Here is a 24,419-nt window from a genome sequence, read left to right on the forward strand (position 1 = left end):
AGATTTATTTGTTTGTCAAATCTACGTTGATGATATTATTTTTGGATCTACTAATGAATTATTTTGTGAGGAGTTCGGAAAAATGATGTCAAAGGAATTTGAAATGTCTATGATAGGAGAATTGAGCTTCTTTCTTGGCCTTCAAATCAAACAATTGAAAGATGGAATTTTTATAAGTCAATCAAAATATTTGAAGGACATGCTCAAGAAGTTTGGTTTAGAAAATGCTAAGCCTATCAAGACTCCAATGGCAACAAATGGTCATCTAGACTTAGATGAAGGAGGTACTATAGTTGATCAAAAACTTTATCGTTCAATAATTGGTAGTTTGCTTTATATTACCGCATCTAGGCCCGATGTTATGTTTAGTGTATGCATGTGTGCTCGATTTCAAGCTTCTCCTAGAGAGATTCACTTGAAGGCCGCTAAAAGAATTCTAAGATATTTGAAGTATACTCCCAATATTGGTCTATGGTATCCCAAAGGTGCTCAATTTGAATTAATTGGATATTCGGATTCGGACTATGCGGGGTGCAAAGTTGATAGAAAAAGCACCTCCGGTTGTTGTCAATTTCTTGGTAGATCTCTTGTTTCATGGTCTTCTAAGAAACAAAATTCAGTTGCTCTATCTACCGCCGAGGCGGAATATATATCGGCCGGAAATTGTTGTGCTCAACTATTATGGATGAAACAAACCTTATTGGACTATGGAATTATTTTCAAGAATGTGCCTCTCATGTGTGATAATGAGAGTGCGGTAAAATTGGCTACCAATCCGGTCCAACACTCAAGAACCAAGCATATTGATATACGACATCACTTCTTAAGAGATCATGTTGGCAAGGGAGATATCTCTATTTATTCCATTGGCACCGATGATCAATTAGCAGACATTTTTACAAAACCTTTGGATGAAACAAGATTTTGTTCTCTAAGAAGTGAAATGAATGTGATCGATATCTCAAATGTGACTTGAAGTTGATCACACATGTGTCGTCTTGCATCTCGGGTCTAAGTATGCTCTTTATGCTATTTATTTGGTATTATTTGTGCATTTTTCATTTCTAATTGCTCTAGATAGTTTAATTCAAAAATCTTGCATTACTCAATTACATCATTTGTATATGCATGCATACCAACTCTTGGATTGGTCAAAATGTCCATATATGAGCACCAATTCGGATTCGAAATTCAAAATCAGCAAGTGGACAGCAATTGGCAAAATGAGTATCAGGCCGCGGACCGTCCGCCCATGGACCGCGGACCGTCCGCACCATCAGGAAATGGACAGTCCGTTCAGCTTCGCAGACCGTCTGGACACATCAGGGCGCGGACCGTCCGCCGCCCCAGCGCGGACCGTCCGCGACAGGGCAGAAAAAGGGGCAGTGCCCGCAGACTTGCCAGTTGTGTTATTTGCTTGTTCTCTCTAGCTCTCTTCTCACCAAATACTCTCTTGTGTCGAGTGTGCGCGGACCGTGAAGTGCAGTTGCGTGCGGACAGTCCGACAGCTTGCAGCAACATTCCCTCAACATGTCTTCATCACGGTATCTTCAAATCTTGTGGATTTAATCAAATTTCATCAACTTTGAGATTATTTGGGTTTCTTCTCTGATCTGAAATTGAGCAGTGGGTTTCAAAATCTGATTGGTGGGATTGATAGTTCTCCTCAATATCAATGCTATGCAAAATTTTGAACTTGTTTTGCCGGGTATTATCTGCAAAATCATCAAATTGAACACTTGTGGCGGCTAGGGTTCTTGGAGTCGCCCCTGGTCGGTCGCGGACCGTCCGCCTGGTGGACGCGGACCGTCCGGGCCTCTGGCGCGGACCGTCCGGCCCCCTAGCGCGGACCGTCCGGACCCTGGCAGAGCATTACCATTCCATTCCTTTTTATAAGTGGCGATTGGTATCAATTATTTATCTCTGGATGTCTGTCACCTTGTTGCAGTGGTTTTGGTGGTCTCCGCAAGAAACTTGCAGGTCGCTTTAAATCAAAGCGCCCTCGTGGCAATGATGATGATTATACACCGACCACTGATTCAGAGGCCCAATCCTCAGCTGGGGGCACTGAATCCATGGATGCTGAAGATTTTCTTCATGTTCATCTAGATTATCCCATTGATATCCAAGGATGGACTTATCCCAAGCGGAGATTTTCTATGGCTGAGTACTGCTCTAGACGGACTGTGAACCAGTATGCTCTGCCATCAGATACAAATATTCAGTTTTTCCACACTCAGCTGCAGTTTGATGTCTTTTGGGGCACCCTGGTGGATACCAACTTTCATAAGCATCAGGTGATTGATTGGTCCTTCTTGCTCAGTCAATCAGTCATGGAGGGTCTCATCCCCAAATTTGAAACATGTGGGTTATATCAGTTTATGGGGCAGCGCACCGATTTCAATGAAATGGCAGTTAAGCAATTCTTGGCTACCTCAGAGATTGATATTGCAGAAGAATCTATCACCTGGATGACTGGCTTCAAGCGGTATTCTGCTTCTTTTGCTAACTTTGCCGCTGCCAACAGTCTGGACTATGGCACCATTTCTGCTGGGGTGGATCTTTATACTGAAGATAATTTTGAGGATTTTGTGCAGTTTTATGAGCCAGCCAGGCTCGGTATACCCAGGAGATTTGGAGAAACAGCAGGACTCAGACATCATCCTGCTGTCATCAACAAGATTGCCAGAGTCACCATTCTTCCCAAGAGTGGTGATAAGAGTAAAATTCGAGATAAGTTCTGGAACATAATCCAGCACATCATGAATGGTGAAGTCATGAACATTGTTCTTTTCATGATGAGGCAGCTTAATGATTTAAAGATGGACAAGAATCAAAACTTGGCATATGCTCCATACATTATGGCTCTTATCAAATCCAAGACAAGATTTGAGGGCCCATGTGAGATTGTTCACACTCCATTCAGGCCTTTTAAGAATGAGATAGGGTTTCTCACCAGGCCACTCACTCCATTCCCAGATGATGAGGAAGACCCTGGCTATGAGGGTGGAGCAGCTCCTAATGTTGAGGAACAGCAGATGCCTCCTCCTCCACCTCCTCCTCAGCCTCAGCACTATTGGGAGCCTGCTCCAGGATATTTTGATCCTTATTTTCACAATATGCAGCAAGGGCTGGAGACTCATATTGATACTCGCTTTGAGGGGTTGATGTCACATGTGGATCACCGCCTCGATGACATGCAGTCTCGCTTTGACAGCAATTGGGATGCGCTCAACTCTGAATTTTCTGACTTTCGTGATCAAATTCACACTAATGTCACTGATCCCATCATGTCAAGGCTGAATAATATGCAACAAAGTTTTCAAGATAACATGGGTGCTCTCTCCAGTCAGTTTGACAATCTTTCTACAACTGACAACATGCATGATATAAGTCAGAGGCAGCAGCAGCTCCAGCAGGACTTTGGCCAGTTCTCCTCCCTGTTTGACACCTTCAGCACTCATTATTACAACATGCATCCTCCGCCGAGTGATCAGTAAGGCCTCTCCTTTGTGGCAATTGATGCCAAAGGGGGAGAGAAGTGATGAGAAGTTGTCAGGCGAGGCGTCTCCTTCAGGGGGAGTTGGTGGTTCTATGTGGACACTAAGACCATGCATATGCATTCTACCTTTTTCATGCCGCTTTAGTTTATGTCTTATGCATTTGGAACTTGGTTTGATCTATTATCTGTACCTCTATGTCGTATGTCTGTGGACTATTATCTGTAATATTCTGTGGGATGAACTATGTTTTAGTTCAAATTACTCTGTGTGTGGTTAATCGAGATGTGATTATAATTGCTGCGCTCACTCTACGAATCATCTCTTGTATGCCTCGATAACCATGATTGTAGGAAAGTCTCCATCAAGCTCCAATATATTATGTGTGTTATATCTTCAACTTCAAATAATCCTGCACACACTTAGGGGGAGCCTTTCTTGCATACTGAGTTTTTATTTGGATTTATCTATCTCTTGGACAAAACTTCAAATCAAGATAAGTCCTATGAAACTCATCTCCAAGATCTATCTTATACCTTAGATATGAGAGAGATTTGGAGAAACTAAACTTCTCTTTAATATACTATGTGGTGTTGTCATCAATTACCAAAAAGGGGGAGATTGTGAATCATCTAGGCCCCTTTGGTAATGTTTTGGTAATTAATGACAACTACTTGTGGACTAACGATTCTTGGAGAAATAAGAATGCAGGGTTGGACCACATAGAACAGGAAATGTTGAAGAGTCATACGCATTGGTTGTGGATCAGATGAAGGCAAAGGTATAATATAGGTTTTACTTTTGCCGGTCTTGAGGAGTTTAGAGAAGATACCTGACCGGATTAGTAGGCTAGATAGCCGTACTATTAAGAGGGGTCAATGACTTAGATCTGTGTAAAACTTAGTGCCTCATAGAGTATCAAGTAGTTGCATTTGCATAAGGACTAACAGCGCTTCTCATTTCGTGAGTTAAAAGTTCATTCAAAAGCATGTTTGAAATTTGAGAAGTCTTGGTCGCGCGGACTGTCCGGCCCTTGGGGGCGGACTGTCCGCGATCCTCCAGAGGGTCCGAGGTTTGACCATTTGTGTTGACTCTGTATTCTTTTGCACTGCGGACCGTCCGGGCCTTAGGGCCGGACCGTCCGCAGTCCTGACCAGAGGAAGGTGGCTTCGGGTCAGTCCCTGAATTATAGGCGGACGGTCCGCCTGTGAGGCGCGGACGGTCCGCATGTGTCTAACTCGTTTTTGGACAGGGACTGTGTGTTTTTATTGATTTGTACTACGGACGGTCCGGGGGACCAGTCCGGACAGTACTGTCTCAGGTCGCGGACGGTCCGGGATTTATAGCCGGACGGTCCGCGTGTGTTAACTCCGTTTGATCCGAGGCTCGGGTGTTTGAAATTGCCAGGTCGCGGACGGTCCGACCTTGAAGGGCGGACTGTCCGGACCCACCTTTTGAGTCTGCTCTGACATGTTTCAACGGTCATTATAGCCGTTATGGTGTACGGCGGACCGTCCGGCCCTAGGGCGCGGACGGTCCGCGCGTGCGCAGAACTGCCCCCTTTTGCACATAACGGTTGGTTTTAGATGGGGGACTATAAATAGAAGGGTAGCTCGTGTGTGAGACCTCTCTTGGCCATTCCTTGCACACATTGAGCTCATTTGTGATCCTCCAACTCACTCTCTCACACTCTTTGCTTGAGATTGCATTCTAGTGAGAGATTGAGGGTTCCTAGTGCATTTGCATCATTTGGTGATTCTTAAGGCACTAGGTGGTACACCGAGCAAGCGTCGTTGGCTTGTTACTCTTGGAGGTTGCCGCCTCCTAGACGGCTCGGGTGATTGTCTCCGTCGAGCTCTCCAAGAAGATTGTGGAGAAGCCGCGGTGTTGATTGTGAGGGGTTCGCGCCTACCTCGCCGGAGCGGCAAAGGTGACATTAGTGGAATCGAGGTATTGAGTGATTTCTTGTCCACTTGGCTCAAAGATCAAGTCGTGTCTTGATAGAGGAGCAAGTGAGAGCTTGAAGTCCACCTCAACGTGGATTAGGGGTGATCGGCAAATCACCGATACCACGGGATAAATTTCGGTGTCTATTCCTTCTAGCATTACTTATTGCCTTGCAATTGATTAGTGTTTTGCTTATTGTTCTTCAAGTATTCAATCTCCGTAGTTGTCTTTCATACATTGTTTACTTATTGACACTAGTAAATTTATTCCCCTTGTTGTATTGATTAAATTTACTTAGTATTGTTGTTTTTAGTCAAAACCGTCTATTCACCCCCCTCTAGCCGGTGTCCTAGATCCTACACCCGCCCCGCCCCGCCCTAGAGGAAGGACGAAGGAGGACAAGCTTGCCCCACCACCGGATAGGAACGATATATGCTAATTGCTCAACCGCGCAGGGATCGACCAAGGTATGATCTTCATGCTCAGGGATTTTTGTTTGAGGTGATTGGTTGTTTCTTTTCTATGGATGTTCTGTGAATGCTTGTAAGCTGGTAACCCCGGAAATACTCATGTTAAGCTTTCAATATAAGCTGGACCGTTTGGTCCTTGGTCTAAAAGATTAAAGTCAATGATTTATTTCTTCTCTGTGCACCTCCTCTTCGTGTATCAGTGGTGATGCCGCAATGACAAAAGATGGATAAAGTAGTATTATAAGGGAACAAGGATTCATGGACTCAAATTGATACCTCATCCCAGATACCAGTATTTCAATCCTAAGTTGCCAGAAAAAATAGAAATGTCAGAAAAGCGTTGATGTTAAAAATAGTATAACAGAATGAAAATAGGAAATAAAGAAAAAAACCTTGCTGTTGCAAAATAAGTAAAAACAAATACAATACTTTGACTGGTTACATAAGTGCAAGAGAAACAAAAGTTGGTAATTAGTTCTAATTATTTGTCAAAGATTACTTGAAAGGTTATAAAAGATTCAGATATTGCAGCAGTCTTCAGTGTAGGGTTTCAAAATCCATCTCAAACCTGCTAATACGAGATTATAGGTGGTAGGTGCTCAAAAGACCAACTCCTATAATCTAGCACCTATAATCCAAGGATCCAAACAACCCAGATTATTTTAACCAATAACCAATAATCCAGATTATTATAATCCCATTCACAATCCAGATTTTGAAAATCCAAAGGTGATCCACACAGCCACTAAAAGACAACTATCAATTCAAAAATTATAAATAGAAGAATTCACTATTCAGAGGATAACACACCTCTGGCCGAAATACATGACTTTGAGAGCATTATTCAGTTTTACAAAATAGAAGACCATTATTCAGTTTTACAAAATAGTGAGTAGACATGAACTCAGTTATATAATTTAAGAAGCATGGTTTTTTAAGATATGTATATTTTTTATTTGTTTGGGATCAAATGTAAGCAGTTTAGTAACTACATTGAATAACAACAGTTGTTTTTGGTACTGACATGAGTACATGACTTGATCAACAAAGACATTCAGTTTAAGAGGGAAAACTCTTGACATGCAGCACTATAACTCTGCATGTTTGATCTACCAACGCTGTGATATTATCAGTTTTGTGATGCTTGAATCGGTTTTAGCAGGATTAGTTGCCATATTTTTTTAATCTAACTCGTTATGAGCCTTAGACAGCCCAAAATCGGTCTGGTCAATTGTTGAGTGATTTCTGCATTTATTAGGAGGTTGTCACAGTCTGATTTGTAGCTCACGTTGACTATATTAGAAGAGGAAAAACCAGAAAAGGCTAAGGCATTCCAGACACCAAAAACACTTGTGCTTCTGTGTGCTTCCCATGTGAGTTCCTGCTGTCCTGTTAGAGACGTATTTGCCTATCATTTTTATCTGGCATGCAAGGTCAGCATCTAAGGATATAAGTCCATGAGAATAGAAACGTAGGCCATCGGTATCCTTCTGAAAACAACTTTACCATTTGGTCCTTGGTCTAAAAAGATTAAAGTCAATGAGTTATTTCTTCTCTGTGCACCTCCTCTTCGTGTATCAGTGGTGATGCCGCAATGACAAAAGATGGATAAAGTAGTATTAGAAGGGAACAAGGATTCATGGACTCAAATTGATACCTCATCCCAGATACCTAACTTGTTGCATTAAGCAACTCCCAGGGATTATTTCTTCATTAGCATTCCTTGAACCATGGATGCCATCATTACCACTATCACTAACCACTTCTGAGATATCTTCTCTATCTTGGCCCAAACTACGCCTTAGAGTTGGTGCCTATATGTCTCTGAAGTCCCCACCCTTGCTCTCTTCTGCAGACTGCTCCAGGAACACGTATCTTGGAACCATTGCACCATCCTCTACCACAGCTGACAAATTATGCAGGTCTTCAGGGCCAAAAGATCCAGGTGCCTTTGAGATATTAATTATGCAGCTAAAAACTTCAGAAAAGCCTGTGCTGACAGAGGCTTCTTCCTCAAGAATTGATCTTTCAAGAACTCGGACTGTGCTAAACTCATCCTCTAATTGCTTGATCTGTTCATTTAATTCACTTTGGTCATCACGAAGTGCCATCTCGTCTTGTAACTCATCCAATTTATTCTTTAGGTTTTCATTTAATTCACTTTGGTCATCACTAAGATATAATTACTAGGATTAGGATTCCTCTTCTCCTATACTAGAAGTTCGTATGTTTTTCAGAATATCAGTCACTTGGCCAGAGCTACACCCTACACCCGAGAATTTGACATGGTCGAACCCTCACTGCAGTTCCAGGAGCATCAGTGTCAGAATTTACTTGGCGAAGGCTTGGACCACTTGCTGCTGAGCTGGGCGACCGGGAACTCTATCAGGATGATGAACGAAGAGGTGTTGGCTTCTCGTAGGTAATGCAACGCGCCGCTCATCGTTTTCACCAGCTTCTGGCTTATGTACAGGCTGAGACCCTCCCTGGACACCCCTGGGTTGTGCTGGAACATCTCCTGTATCAGGGCCTCTGGAACGCCTAGAGCTGGATGGACAATCCTGCACATTAAGTCAATCAGTTACACAGCTCCCATTACCACCATCACTCGCATTAGCCACATTGCAGTGTATATAGAATGGTAGGGATAGCGCCAATTTTACACAGGGATCATTTCCACTGTTTCAAACTGCAAAGTGTAACTACATGCCTGAAGTGACATGTATCACTGCATCTTGGCTGGTGCAGTGACAGGATAGATTCGACTCCTCGTGGGAGCGAATTTTAAGCTGAGTAAGCACAGGTCCCGGTCGTTCTCACATGGTCTACAATATCACTGTGTATGGGTGTGACAGGGGTTCAGGGTTTTCTTAACCTGCGTGAGAAGATCGAGTTTTTTTAGGAGTTAAGATGTTCAGAAGTGAATTTGCTAGCATTAGGTCTTATCTATTCCTTGTCAACATACAATCCTTTTCGTGGATTATAACTAACACAATTAGGAGCACTGCGAAAGTTATTTACAAGAGATAAATGTTGGAGTTGTGCTGAGTTAATAGAAACTAGATGTACAATTTAGTAGTTCACTTATTTGTCAAATCATCCTTTCAGTTCAAGAACAGCTATAGAAAGACCATGATGAGAGTGCCGTATTACTTGAATTCCAAATGAGCAATCTGCATGACAGACCCAATGTTTTCCTTCTTCGGAATGACCTGGAGCACGATATGTCCTTCAGCTGGTTGTGTGAATTGAAGGGCGCAAGCCAGATAATCTGCTAGGACCTGCTGAAGCCTTATATTGTCCCCGTAAATGTACATGTGTGATACTTCCACAGGCCAATCACGTTCAATAGAAATACGTTTTTCCTTGCCCAAAGGAATGCCTTGCATTAGGACCGTATTCAGAGCTTCCTCAAGGTTGAACTCTGCTGTGTTCGTCTCCATATAGCTGTAACAACAAGAATTTGTTTACCAATAGTTTAAAAAAATTGCCATGCATGTATAACTGAACTGGTCAGCCTTTTCATATGTATACATCTTTAGCACTACAAAGCATTAGTACAATGAACAAAAAATTCATATCTGAGCAATTCTAATCATGTGAATATGAAAGCAAGTATATATCTTTATGTATAGTGTATGCTGTTTCATAGATCCCTTCTAGAACTGCCACAAAAACAACACAAATAATTAAACCAACATTGCTACAGATGATTCGGACAATACAGAACTTACCACTGTTCAATGCTTTCAAGATCAGTGTCATGTAAAATCTTTTTCAGCTGGTCCTGACACAAAACATTAGATGAAACAACCAAGCCGCCGATCCTCTGTCAATTCGGAAGGCTTCAATAAGTTATAAGTAAATTGTATGCCATTGACTGGGTTCCTTAATTCTTGACGAATGTAAGTTAATTCTTTAAAGCTGTTTGTAGCAGCTTGTTCAGACATTTTCTGGACCTCAAGAGCATGCTGAAGCTCTGGGCTAGCCACATGCAGAAAGCAAAGAGCGCCAGTGATTTTACCCTCAGCATTTGTTCTCTTGTTCACTGTCAGTAAAGATTATTTGTCAAAGATTACTTGGAAGGTTATAAAAGATTCAGATATTGCAGCAGTCATCAGTGTAGGGTTTCTGACCTTAGTTACTGAATAGTTTGGGAACTCAAAACATGTGATACATCTTAGGAGGCCAAAGATCAACCAATGAAGAATGTAGCTTTATCAAACAGAAATCATCAACTACATTATTGGGCACATCCAATCCCATCCTTCAACATATTGTGTCGCAACATCTTTTCCAATCTGAAATGACCACATTGACATTTGTAGTCGTGCATCAGTAGTCCCTTTAACTAACAATATTCCTTTTTAAATAGTAGTTATGAGACCAAATAAATATTGCAATTAGCAGTTGCACTTTAAATTGCAATATATACTTCCCAAAATGTACTTCAAATAGTAATAAAGCATGTCCCAAACTGCCCAGCAAGGGCAGATCCAAAATTGACATGGCAGCTAGGCCTCTTCTAATAGGACCAACTTCTTATTTTATTGGCTAAATATGTATTAATTTCCTGTGGGTCTGCTACTGTTCATAAGAACTTACAAACAACGTAATGTGGCCTCCAAAACAGAGTATATGCAAGCCATTGTGTGTTTTTACCTATGCTTTCAGCACATTTGATGCAGGTAGCATATCGGATAAAAGTATATATTACAATTCAAGTAAGGTGATACTATGTACCTCATGAAGTGTAGTACCATCGGAGGGAAAACACAATGGCAACTAAGCAACACAAGTCTTGTTTGAGCTTTGCTAAAAAAATAAGCAAAAGGCAATCCAAATCTGCACAATACAATAGGAGCTGTAAAATCACTAGAAGCATATAAGTAGAAACGGCAAAGGTAACTTTACCTAAGTTTCTACAGACTTTAGTAGCCTTAAAATCACTAGAAGCTGGCAGATCTGCTGATATTTTAGGACTCCCAGACGCAAGTACTTTTGAAAGTTCTGAAGAAAAAGATCCCTTTCTTGCTCTGTTGTTAGAACAGAACTTGCATCTTCCTTAATTGTTGGTAAGTTGACAGCTCACCAACTCGAAACAAATTCATCGTGAGGAGCAGCTATAATCTGGATTAAAAATGGAACCTGCACAATTTATGAACAAAAAAGTTTTTATCTGGCATGCAAGGTCAGCATCTAAGGATATAAGTCCATGATAATAGAAACATAGGCCATCAGTATCCTTCTGAAAACAACTTTAAAAGTCTAGAATGTGAAAAAGTAAAGACCTCCAAAGATTTTTCTATATTTCATTTTTTGGTCTGTTTCTCCTTTGAGCTCACCATTGCATAGATGCACCATAACAGCAGCAGCATTTTCCTTGCCTGCTTATTTGTTGTGGTCAATTGTTAAGGGTTGCTCGTTGTTGGGAGGAAGTAATCAGCAACAGCAAAGTTTACATCTCTTCAGCCATGCCTGCAGTCCCTGACCGGATGTAATCTGGGAGCCATTCTGTAGGAAGCCAACTTACAGAAGCAGAAGATAACAGCTTAACCAACGACGGTTGGAGTGCAGGCGTCATGTTAGTTTAGTGAATTGGTCGGAGTGGACTGCTTTTGTCGGCTTGAAGGTTGCCTGCACGTCAAAAACAAGTGGGAAGTTATTTGTTGGTGTCATATTATCTAGACAGCTTTAGAACTATGGTAACTGCTGTATAGGAAATGTTCCCTAAGTTTATTTGTTGGTGTCATTTTATCTAGACACCTTTAAAATGTGAGAACCTAAACCTTGCAAACAGTCCAAGGGTAGTCTGCTTACTACCTTCTATCATTAGGCTAATTAATCTGCATTTGTTCATTGGCTATCAAATATTACGACGACACATTTAATTATTAAAAAATGACAAGTTGGTTCAAATATGACGACGACACATTTAATTATTAAAAAATGACAAGTTGGTTCTGCAGCTATATTTATTTTCATAAAAAGTCAAGGATGTTCGTTGATAGTAGCAAATAGTTTCTTGCATTACAAACTTTTACCAAAGCTGGGGCCCAAACAGTTAGGTGTCAACAGACCAATCTGGGGCCATAATTTAGTACTATCAGTTTCAGGGGGCATAACAATTATAGGCCTGCTGAATGAAACATCCAATGTGAGAGCAGGTTATCCTTCCATATTGGTTTTGCTAACTCACTTCTCTGAATTAGTCTGATTGTCATTCAGCTTAACAACAACATCATAACTTTTTGGCACAAGTCCCATAAAATAACTGATAATCTGCACACACCAAGCGAAGGGAGGGAGAAAGATTAAATCATTTGTAGGATTTAATCTATCTTTTAGCGCTAAGGGTATTGTGTTTGTTTTTTAATCATACTATGTGGGGTTCAGGAATAAAGCTGCCATCTATATCAAATAATTCCATGTTCTTTGTTCTTGTTTTGCAGTTCGCATTGATCTTCGGTCCAACAATCATTTTGCCCCCAAAAGAGTCGACGTATAATTTCTACTCATTGAGGTTTGTTGCTACTTCTTTCCTTTTACAGTATGCTTCTTTCCCTTCCAAATATATCAACTTCTATCGATTCAGTCATTTTTTAAGTTTTGCTTGGTGATATAATATTGGTGCTCCTTTAATGAATGGTCAAATGTGTTTGCACGGGGGAGCATTGACAGCTCTAGCGTTAGTAGCAGATTCATCATAGGCGTTGTTCACTTGGGAGTTTTATGCATAGTGGATCTCTGTTATTGTGCATCATGGCCTCATGGGGTTGTCGTATTGTTGTTGTGCTTTCTAACTTACTCATAATAACAACTTTATATATCATTTATATTGTTTTTTTGTTTGTCTATCTGATCATAAGTTTGTAGCAATAACTTTTTTGTTTGTCCATTTACGTGGGGCAGCAGGCTGTTGCGCTCTTGGGAGAGCAGCCCGTCTACCACGCCGTACAGTGTTCCATTGGCTGCGGGGCCGCCATGCCCTCAGTGGCGCTGCCCGACAAATAGGCTGGGTATTTGGGGATTATCGGCGAAGCATCATGGCTCCCGACGAAGCAGGGGCTGCGACCAGCGCGCTGAACGTTGCTGGGGGCCGCCTGATGCTGGCGGCGTCTGCTGTCTAGGAGCAGCGGCAGAGCTTATGATCGTCGAGACCTTTGATATTAGATTGGTAGGAGCTACGTTCTCTATGCTGACGATATGTTTCCGTGCAACGCACGGGCACCCACCTAATTTATGACATAAGAGAGGGCCGACCTAACGGTCAAGAAGGTGGGTCAGCCTTCCTTCGTGCCAATCCAAAAATCGTGCTAGATCAGTTAGGCTGTCCGCACTCATACTACTCTAAATTTTTACTCTAAAAAGAATATTCTATCCCCGTCAGCAAGACTATCTACTCTATACCACAAACCTCTGCGATCATATTTACTCTATATCTCAACTCTATACCAACTACCATATTTTTTATTATTTATTTTCACCTCTCTCTTATCCACACAGTGTGCCGCGCATGCCTCCTAGCCTGCCTCTCTCTCTGATGCAGTCGCACGCTAGAGTGCGCTGTATGTAGGGTTGTTTCTGGGCAACTCTATCTTGCAGTCACCTGTACAGTCAACCGCTGCGGCGCCATTCTACTCTATAGCCTCACGCTATCATTTAGCGTCTGCTTTCGCGTAGGCGAGTGCGGACAGCCTTAGAACCAATACTGTAGACCGAAGTGCTGTAAGAGCAACTCCAGTAGTTCTCTAATAGACTTCCTAAATCAACAATTTAAGTAGTTAACATAAAAACTCATCTCCAACAGTTCTCTAAATGAACTTTCTAAATTTAACAACTTCTCATCTAACCTTATTTCCTCTCTACATTTGGCAACTATTTAGCAACTCGCTAAACAAAAATGTTTACTGCATTATGTAGATAATGAAGGTAATTGATGACATTTGTGACTTTATTTTTTTATGTGGATAGATATAAAACAAAACTACAACCTATATTTAGAGAACTATTGGAGAACTCACATTTTTTTACTCCCAAAATTATTTAGCAACCTTTTAAATCTGTGATTTAGAGAGCTAAAATTTACATAACTATTGGAGTTGCTCTAAGATGCGTTGGACTGAACTGACACGAATATGATAGACTACGAGCTAGACCAGGCTAGTTTTGGGCTTTTTCGGGCCACGCTCTAGACTGTCTAGCGGGCCTGGCCCGTCTAGCCAGCCACTCACTCAAACGGTGATTCCTTCTCCGCGGAGGGCCACGGGCACGGCGACGCATCCGGCTTCCGGCCCTCCTGTCCCCGGAGGTCACCGCCGCCGTCTTCGTGGGCGGCCATACCGGCCACGATGAATAGCATCAAGTCGGCTATCTTCTCCGGCCATCGGTCGCACCCCCACGTGGGGGCGGCGGCGGTCCCGCAGCAGCAGCTGGGGAGCACCGCTTCGTTCCACTCGACACCCATTCTGCAGCGGAAGCACAAGACCCAGTGGCACAACGTAAATACGTAATCCCGCCTCCCCCCCCCCCCCCCCCCTCCCTCCCCTCTGAGATCTCCCTTTTTCTGCAATTTCTTTGATGACAAATGATGTATCTTTTTTTTATCCGAACGTTGTTTTTTTATCTAGCCCCAAATCTGTTTGATGGAATGGAAGGTCTACGGCACCATTAGTGTGCTTTTGAGGATCACGCGCTTGTTGGACTTCTATTCGGCAAAGAATCGGCGCAGCGTTCTTGCACAATCCTATTATATAGTTTCGCATTGTCTAGTGGATTTGTTTTTTATCCCGCTCTGTACAGGGTGATATATGCAAAAAAAATGATACTCTTGCCTTATAAAAAAGGAGTTGGGATACTCATGGTGTATTTGTTCACTTCTAGATTATATAAGTTGGATTATGGTGGAAGAATATGAGAGTAAAATATTACTATAAGGGCTAGTTTGGAAACTCAAATCCACTTCGGAATTAAAGTGGATTGGACAGAAAATTAGTTCATTTCCACCGCAATCCCCTCCAATCCCGAAGGGGATTTGAGGTTCCCAAAGTAGCCCTGAGAGTACAAATAAGTTGAAATAAGCTAGTAATGGGTAGTTTAGTTCAACTGATTTGTAATCTCAATGTGTTATTTTAGCCTTCTACCCTTCCACCATAATTCAACTTATATAATCCAGGAGGGAAACAAACAGGGCCCCAACCTTGGTATTTGATGTTTGTGAACTGTATGTGTGCTCTTGGGTTGCATTGTGCAATGCTTATTGCTCAAGTGCAGCCGGTTTGAACTTGGGCTAAACCTACAAGGATCAACATAGGCGTCCATGACCTACAAGTTTGTATTTTTTGACTAATTTTGGAAGTGTGCAAAGTGGGTGTAGACGAGTCTATGCTCACTCAGATCTCCACCCTCCGGTCTCGTGCTTGATAAAGCTTTGCATATGGAACTAACCCAATTTCATCAGGACTATCAGGTTGTTTAGGGCTTGGCTTGTGGTCTGTGATACAAGCTCTACTGGTTTTGGATTTATTTGGGTCGACAAGTCCACCCAAAAACTTGCTCAATGAACTAAAATGATATCCAAGTAATAATCTAGGGGCAGACATGAACTAAAAATGTCATGCCGCCATAGTTAAATTAAGGAGCGAGAAATGAACTAAATGGCATGGCACCATAATTAATTAGCTGACCCAGAAAACATCATTAGATACCCACCTGCATCCGGGCATACCTACTTGTGGTCAATTGCACCCCGCTCTTCAAGATGAATATGTTAGAGTACCCGTTTAGGGTTTGGGGTTTACCCCGTGTATTTACCTTCTCACCCCCATGTAATGGGCCTGGCCCACCCAATCCCATGTTAGGGTTAGGGTTTCCCACATTGGTATAGAGGTGGGCTGTTTGTTTTTTCCACCTCCTTCCCCTCCAGCAGCCACCGGCCCCCAGGCCAGCCGCCGCCCCCTAGCCCACCAATGGTCGCTCCTCCCCTGCCGCCGGCAGCCGCTACCAACCCCTTCCCTCTCCCCTCCCTCACCTCCAGCCGCCGCCCCACCAGGGCCGCGCCTCCCCTGCCGCCGGCCCCTTCCACCACCGCCGGTCGCCCCTTCCCTCTCCCCTCCCCCTCCAGCCCCCAGCCCTCCCCCTACCGTCGACAGTCGCCGCTGGCAGTAGGCCTCCCGCCGGCTGGTTCGTCCATGCCCGCTGTCGTCTCCCCATGTCGAGCTGATGGATCCGCCGAGCCTCGACGCCACTGCGGGCGCGACCACGGGCGTGGTTGCCACCTAGGGCGCCGCCACCACGATGTCGGCATGTGTGCTGGGCACCCTGCTCGCCCAGACTGCCGCCACCATGACGGCAGTCGGCGTGCGGGGCCCCCTGCTCGCTCCCCACGTCGACCCTACTGCCACGCGTAAGGCTGCCCTTGCTGCCAGCATGGCCGACCCCTCCTCCTTCCTCAACAACACGGTTGGCCTGCTCTCCGGCGCTACGTACGGGCACCGCGACACCCTCGTGGATGGGGTCCCCTACATCGCCGGTCTCGCACCTCTCCCCAACGACCTCTCCTCCGCGCCACAGCACCCCCCGTCGACCCCCATCGGGCTTCACCCTCGCTGCTCGCGCACCGATGGCCCCCGTTGTCGACTCCGCGTTGGTCGCTGCCATCACTATGATCCAGATCGTTGTGGCTGCCTCATAGGAGCGCGAGCGCGCCGCGTCCCTCACCCTGGAGCACGAGCGTGCCATGGGTGCCGCGCTAACCGCGCAAATGGCCACGACGCAACGCCTCATCCTTGGCCACCCCCTGGTTACCCAAACGGCCCGTCCGGTCACTCCTGAGGCTCCTCTAGCCTCTGGACTCAACGCGGACCACATTGCTTCTCTCCACGCTTAGGCCGCCAGACTGCACAACATCTGGTCCCTCGTGTGCATCGTGTTGGACCCGACGTCCTTGCACTACCCACGTTGGTGGGGACAGGTCCTCCTCACACTTCGGCGGTATGCCCTCGCGGACCACGTCTTTGACGACCTCGTCGCCCCACCGTCTCCATCCTGGTGCCTGGTGGACAGTGTGGTGCTCTCGTTTCTCCACGCCACCATCACCGTCGAGCTACAAGACGTCATCCGTGACCAGCCGGACACGGGTCGACAGGCTTGGCTCGCCCTGGAGGACTAGTTCCTCATGAACCGGGACTCTCAGGCCCTTCACCTCGACGCCCAGTTCCATCAGTTCTCTCATGGGGATTTCTCCGTGGGGGAGTACTGCTGCCAGATGAAGGGCATGACAGACTCCCTCTGCGACCTCGGCGAGCCGGTCGTCGACCGCACCTTGGTGTTGAACCTTCTGCGTGGCCTCAGCCCCAGCCTCAGCTACAGCCACCTGAAGGCTCTCATCAAGAGGACCGTTCCCTTTCCCACCTTCCATGCCGTGTGGAACGAGCTGCTCCTTGAAGAGCTCACCATGGCGACTGAGGCGGTCAGGCACTCTCCGGGTGCAGGCCCCTCGTCCTCCGTCGACCGGGGCCCCTGCCCGCCCTTCCCCCACGATCCATGTGGCTCCTCGTTCGGCTTCCACCGCCGACGAAGGTCGTCGTCCCTGCAAGGGAGGCCGCGGTGGTGGTGGCTCCACCCGTGGTGGTCCTTCCGGTCGGGGTGGCGGCCAGACGTGGCCATCATTCTACAACCCCTGGACCAGGACCAATTCCATGTGACCGGGTCAGGCCCCGAGTGCCTCCCGTCCTTTGGCGTCGGCTCTCCTGACTACGCCCCCTACGGCGTACCTCAGACGCCTGCCTACAACGTGCCACCGATGACCCCCGCTTCGCCCTAGCTCCCACCTCCGGGGACCCCCACCGCGACTCCCTGGTCCCTGCTTGCTGGACGATCCATCAACCTCTCCCTCGCCATCTCCCGAGACTGGCGATCCATTAACTCGACATCAAGAATGTCTTCCTCCACGACACTCCGCCGGAGACTGTCTACTGCAGCTAGCCCATTGACTTCGTCGACGCCACTCATCCGGATCTGGTCTGCCGGCTGAACCGCTCCCTGTATGGCCTCAGCCGGCGTCGAGGGTATGGTACAGTCGTTTCGCCTCCTACTTGGCCTCCATTGGCTTCGTCGAGGCCAAGTCGGACACGTCACTCTTCATCTACCGGCGCGGCGACGACACCGTCTACCTCCTACTCTACGTCGACAATATTGTGCTCACAGCATCCACCGCCAACCTTCTTCAGCGCACGATCGTTGCCCTTCAGCGGGAGTTCGCGATGAAGGACCTGGGGCCTCTTCACCACTTCGTCGGCATCACCGCTGAACGCCGGTCCCAGGGTTTCTTCCTTCACCAGCGCCAGTACGCCATCGACATCTCGAGCGGGCTGGCATGTCCGACTGCAAGCCCTACTCCATGCTTCGACAATCAGGCGAAGCTCTCTAAGGACGACGGGCCCTCGGTCGTCGACGCGGCGTCTTACCGGAGCCTGACTGGCGCGCTCTAGTACCTCACCTTCTCCAGGCCCGACATCGCCTACACCGTCCAGCAGGTGTGCCTGCATATGCACACCCCGCGGGAGCCCCATATCATCGCTCTCAAGCGGATCCCGCGCTACCTCCTCGACTCCCTCAACTACGGCCTCCTTCTCCGACCATCCCCGACGTCGGAGCTCGTGGTCTACATCGACGCTGACTGGGCTAGCTGTCTCGACACACGCCCGGTCAACCTCCGGTTATGCAGTGTTCCTGGGCGCCAACCTCGTCTCCTGGGCCGCCAAGCGACAGCCCGTCGTCTCCTGCTCCAGCGCAGAGGCCGAGTACCGCGCTTTGGTCAACGGCGTGGCTGAGGCCTCCTGGATGCGCCAACTTTTTCACGAGCTCCACAGCCCTATTCAGCGCGCAACCCTCATCTACTACGACAACGTTAGCGCGGTCTACCTCTCCACTAACCCCGTGCAGCATCAGCGCACGGAGCACGTGGAGATCGACCTGCACTTCGTTTGCGAGCGTGTCGCTGCCGGTGACGTTCGGGTTCTCAGCGTCCCCACCACGCTGTAGTTCGCCGACATCTTCACCAAGGGGTTACCATCGAGTGTATTTTTAGACTTTCGATCCAGTCTCAACGTCTGTATAGGATAGAGTTGCCACTGCGGTGGGGTGCTAGAGTACCCTTTTAGGGTTTGGGGTTTACCCCGTGTATTTACCTTCTCACCCCTGTGTAATGGGCCTGACCCAACTAACTCAGTCTATTAATACATCACCCAACCCCTTGTTAGGGTTAGGGTTTCCCACAGAATCTTTTTGTTGATGTTATATACGAGAACCTTTGTTCAATGGTGAATTGTTCAACCGGTTTCTCTGTTCTACCTGCTTAGGTTTCTATAAAATAGCATTTTATCTGCCTAGAAGCTTGTACTAACTGATCAGTCACAAGTCATGTTGTTTCTTGCTACAAAATAGTTTGTGCTCTGAATAGAGAAAGAACCAATACAATATATCTTATGCTTGAGCAGAGATTCAACTATTATACGAGACGTAGGAGGAACAGAGAAACTAAAAGGTCAATGCTACGGAACATGTCAGAATATGCAGAGTCTCTCTTTCAGGTTAGTCTAATGAACCATTTCACATTTTCGTGATATGTTGGGTTTGATCACAAATCCTGTAAGTCTGCTGATCTTGTTATTTTTCAAACTAGTTATTTAGAATCAATTGTTTATATTTGTCGTGGTGGTACGACACTGGGGTACGGGAGTACCCAAAATAATAGTATTGGAAAGAATGGATACGTAGGCACGTATGGTCGGGACTCTGATTGAGCTTCTTAATATAATACCGTGAGGGCAGTCTTTCCCCTACCGGTTGAGTTTTTTTATTAGACCTTAACATCGCACATCACATGTGATGTACGGGAACCCTTTCCGAAGTGCTAGTATTATGAGACCTCATGAGTAGACCCTGAACGTGGCTTCGTGCCTTCGAGGACCATCATGCCCTTAGTGGGGGGCCTTCTACACTCCTTTGTTTTGCGCGTACTTTCATACTCAGCCGTTTTAGGTGATCCGAGGGTCGGTAGAGGGCCTCGAGCAACTAAGAGAAGGTATAAGTGTTCTGCTGTCAGGAGTGCCCTGGGCCCCTAGGGCCCCGGGTCTTAGATCATTCCTGTGAACGGTGATGGTGTTGTAGATGCTTTCTTAGGCAAGCATTATCGAAGGAATAAAGGGGGTCAGCGCAGCTAGGAGTTGGGCCCAGGTGTGCAGCTAGAAAATAGGGGGTCAGGAGATGTTTTAGCTGTTCAGTTAAGAGATAGATTAGATCTCCTTTTTTATAATAGATGGTTGTTAGTCTGTTGGGTGGTGCGGTAGTCCCAGTCTATAAGGGAATTGGTCTTTAGTTTGTATGAGGTATTGATGGAATAAAGATCTCCACGTAGGGAGGTTACCTTCGGTCGTCCTGGCTGACCATCACACCAGTTGAACTTGCCTCCGGGCCAGTTGAACTGGTGTTTTCTCTCCTAAACTTTCTGGTCAAGACCAGTTGAACTGGTTCCCAGGGGCGGTTCAACCGGTCTCTGACGGTCTGACCAGACTGTGCAGCAGTCTGCCAGGCTGACAGATCTGCCAGGGGCGGTTCAACCGGTCTCAACTCGAAAAATCTGGTCAAACGGCTAGTTTTGAAGTGTGCCCATATATAGACCCCCACACCTCTCTCTTCAAAGCTGCGGGATACCCACACATTCATCTGACACATTTGTATTTTTATATTTTTCTTGATGTTCAGAGTTGGCGTGATGAAGATGAGAAAAATGCTGCATCTGCTGGGCCTTCATGGTTTAGAGGACATCGTTGGGTCAGAAATTCAAGCAACAATGGTTTCCGTACACACGATTTTTATTACGGGAATTTCAAAAGCAAAGGTTCAGTACCTTATAAGTTATAAGATACTCCCTCTGTCCCAATTTAAAATTTGTTTTAGATGATTAATAGATTCATACAATACTTGATGCATGTGTATATGTGTCTAGATTCAGCTTCATGCATTTGAACATAGACATAAAAAACAAGTGCTAAAACGAACAGTATTGTAGGACGGAAGGAGTATTTCAGTTATTCTTCTCTATAAATCGTAACTTGGATTGAAAACTTCTTCAGCTGGTCTTCAATGTCTGGCAGTTATTGCCTGAAATGTTACGGATGTATATAAGTGTGCAAAGCACCTTATGTTATAAAAATAAAAAATACTTTGATGATATCAACGCCTTTTACTGGCCAGCATAGGATGGATCTTATGGGGTGTAACTTTCAGTTATTTGTTGATTGGTAACAGGAGGATTTGAGTTTTGCACAAGTGATGAGGATGAACCAGAGAATCTGTTTCGTAATGTTTTTCGAGACCAGCACACATATTATTGGTCTTTTTCATCTGATAATTTTCAGAGGAACTCCAAACGTGCTCGCTCACAAAAATCCAGAAACTGGAGTTTTGAAACAGACGAGGAGGATGAAGTATCAGCTCCATCAGAGGTATCTTTGGCACGACAAGCTCTTGGGTTGAGCACTTCTGGTCCGCTTAAACTTGAAGATGTTAAAAGCGCGTAAGAACTTTGAGCATTTTTATGTCTTTTGAGTCTTTTTCCCTTTTTGGTAGAGATTGTACCATGATAGTGTATACTTCCTTTTGAAGTGTTCCAAAGATTTTATTTTTGATCATTTATTTCCTTTCTTTGATACTAGATACCGAGCATGTGCACTTAGATGGCATCCAGATCGCCACAATGGATCATCTAAGGTATCGCTCTACATCCAAAAATTCAAAAGTTTATCTTTCACTTTACAAAATTAGGTGTCATTTTTCTCTCTATCCGAATAATGTGCTGTTAGTTTTTGCCTCTTTCGCATAGGTCCTCACTCAGCATGCACAAGGTACCACCGTGTGGTAGGATTGAACTGAACACCATACAATATGGCTGTATCAATTAATGACTAGATGCTGAAGTTACAGATTATGTCCCCCTTTTCTGCCCTTTACCAATTAATTTTTTGAATATATGTACTTTATGAGAACGCACTATATTATATTTATATAGCTATACATCTTCACTATGTTTTGATCAATAAGGATCCACCATAGATTCTTTGGAACAAACATGTAGTCAGTGTTGCGAAAGGGTCTCTAGTTGAGTTGGTTAGTTGGTCTGAGTAGTGCTCCTCAGGTTGCGAAAGGGCCTCTAGTTGAGTTGGTTAGATGGTCTGAGTAGTATTCCTCAGGTCCCTAGTTCAAATTCCAGTGAGAGCAATTTCAGGCTAAGGTTAAAAAGGTCATTCACTGGTTCCCCTGGTTATGTGCACATGAGATAAACTTACCTATGGGGGGCGAATCCTCGTGTAGGGGCTAGAAGGGCTCAAAGCACGAGTAAATATCTAACCTACAGGGGACAGATCCTCATGCTGCAGGGGGAGGGCAGCTTTCATGACCTTTCTCGTTTGAGCTTCTTAATATAATACCGTGGGGCCTGTCTTTTTCCTACTGGCCGAGTTTTTTTATGTTAGTCAGCGTTTCATGTTCCCTGGACTATCCTGTACAAAACACGAAAAAATCCTGTATGCGAAAGAGCCTCTAGATGAGTTGGTTAGGTGGTCTAATTAACACTCCTTAGGTCCCAAGTTTGACTCCCCGTGGGAACGAATTTCAGGACTGGTGAGGCAGGGGTTCGGGATTTTATCGACCTGTTTTTTTTTTTTTGACTATCCTATACTCACACCTTAGTAGAAGACATAAGATTCTGGTTCAGATTGAGTCCACTGTTGTGTTATATCTGGGAGAGGCTGCATCTGTAGTCAATGTTTTGGATGTTTGTCTTTAATTACTACACAAATAATTAATATTATTTCACATGTCTAATTAAGCATGGTTTGTTCGATGGACAGTCTACAGCGGAGGAGAAATTCAAGCATTGCAGTGCAGCATACAAGACCTTATGTGATAGTTTGGCCGCTGCATAGATAATTTTGAATGAAGATGGACTCTGGATGAGCCCCTTCCAAACTTTCTAGCTGCAAATTCTGAAGAGCTGCCACATGCTTGTGGTAGCTCCGACCATCCCAATCCCAAGAGGCGGGAGTCGCATTTCTTGGTTATTGAGGCGATTGAGTCAATTCAAAATTGACCGGATAATATATGTACTGTACCGTGTAAAATTTTTTCTCACAGCTCATTGTTGTATTATTTTTATAGATACGAAGATATTGTTCACACCACTCAATAAATTTTCTTGGCTGAGTTGTATCACAATTTAGGTTTGGATGTTTTCCGTGGGTTGCATTTGTCAGTGTTCAATGAAGGTCATACATTTAGATATTGCCAAAACATCTTTCGAAGATCCTACCGGCCGAAGGAAACCTGAAGAGGGCATTGCTAGACCTGTGTCCTCGTGCCTCGAGTGCCATGCCATTGCTCGGCTCTGTTTAAGTCTAGGGTCCTCTACATTGAGGAACTGGATTAGACCATGTTTGGTTATTCATATACCACATGGATTAGATGAGATTGGAAAAAATGTGAAGCATTTTGACTTGTTTGGGATTAAAACTCACTTAATCTCACCTAATTCACATATATTGAGAACAAAACGAATAAGCCCTTGGTGTTGAGGTGATCCAACAATTCTCGCTATAGCACACTCCATTTGGGGGAGGGATGCATCTCACATTCTCACTCTATCCCTATGAATGGAGGAGCCCTAAGACCATTTCCAACTATTCCCCCATATTTAGAGATGGCAATGGGTGAAGATCCGCTGAGTTTTACTGCCACAAACCCGTCCCCGTTAGACTAAAAACTCCCCACTTCAATACCCATACCCGTGAGTTGGTACAATTCCACACTCATACCCGGACCCGCCGGGTATTCTGTACCCGATGGGTACCCATACCCGTCTAAAGTGGTGGAGTTGCGCCTGTCTAGCAACTTAGTTTATGGTGAATGGTGAGCGCCGAGCGGCAACATCTGGTCTTCTGTCTTCCATCTTCTAGGTGTCGGCGTGTCGTGTGCCTGTGTCCGGCTTGGTCACTTCGGTTGCACATTAACGAAGAGTCGCGTCGCAGAACCTTGGAGCCTTGATGTGCTTTTCTCTTTTGGCTGGTTATATGCAAATTGCTATCATGTGTCCCAAGGCCTATGTAGTGTATAGTTATACTTAGAAGCTAGGAGACCAAGACAAATATTGAGCTAGGCTAAGATTTTAGAAAATTGTTGGCTATATTTCGGGTATAAAATACCCATGGGTACATGGGTACGGGTTTAATGAGTATGTACCTATTCCCGTTCTACCTGTTGGTTCTCTTTTTCTCCCATTAACAGACCCGTGGGTATAAAATTACGACCAAACCCATACCCTAATGGAGTAATATTACCCGCCGGGTAACAGGTCCCCGTTGCCATCTTTACCCATATTTCTCCTTCTATCTATACTTTTTTATTATATTTTATCACATCACCCCAAAGATACTCTCCGTCTCTG

General features: G+C 45.1%; 1 protein-coding gene and 1 pseudogene across 4 annotated transcripts; one reads left to right on the plus strand and one right to left on the minus strand.

The window, feature by feature from the left end:
- Positions 1 to 8,240: 8,240 nt before the first annotated feature.
- Positions 8,241 to 9,975, minus strand: LOC103634277 (phytochrome C-like; annotated as a pseudogene).
- Positions 9,976 to 14,088: 4,113 nt separating this feature from the next.
- LOC100381482 (Chaperone DnaJ-domain superfamily protein) lies at positions 14,089 to 23,265 on the plus strand. Of its 4 annotated transcripts, none has more exons than XM_008653391.3 (7): positions 14,089 to 14,418; positions 19,417 to 19,509; positions 20,684 to 20,819; positions 21,230 to 21,497; positions 21,637 to 21,691; positions 21,804 to 21,825; positions 22,831 to 23,211. In XM_008653391.3, the coding sequence occupies exons 1-7, from the start codon at positions 14,269 to 14,271 to the stop codon at positions 22,884 to 22,886; spliced, it is 780 nt and encodes a 259-aa protein (XP_008651613.1). In that variant the 5' UTR covers positions 14,089 to 14,268; the 3' UTR covers positions 22,887 to 23,211. The 4 variants fall into 4 exon arrangements, with proteins under 4 accessions (XP_008651613.1, XP_020396202.1, XP_035816533.1 ...); XM_020540613.2 differs by having other exon boundaries at positions 14,106 to 14,426; positions 21,340 to 21,497; XM_035960640.1 differs by lacking the exon at positions 21,804 to 21,825 and having other exon boundaries at positions 14,106 to 14,426; positions 21,340 to 21,497.
- Positions 23,266 to 24,419: the final 1,154 nt, after the last annotated feature.

Source organism: Zea mays, chromosome 7 (genome assembly GCF_902167145.1).
Source record: "Zea mays cultivar B73 chromosome 7, Zm-B73-REFERENCE-NAM-5.0, whole genome shotgun sequence".
Classification (NCBI taxonomy): domain Eukaryota; kingdom Viridiplantae; phylum Streptophyta; class Magnoliopsida; order Poales; family Poaceae; genus Zea; species Zea mays.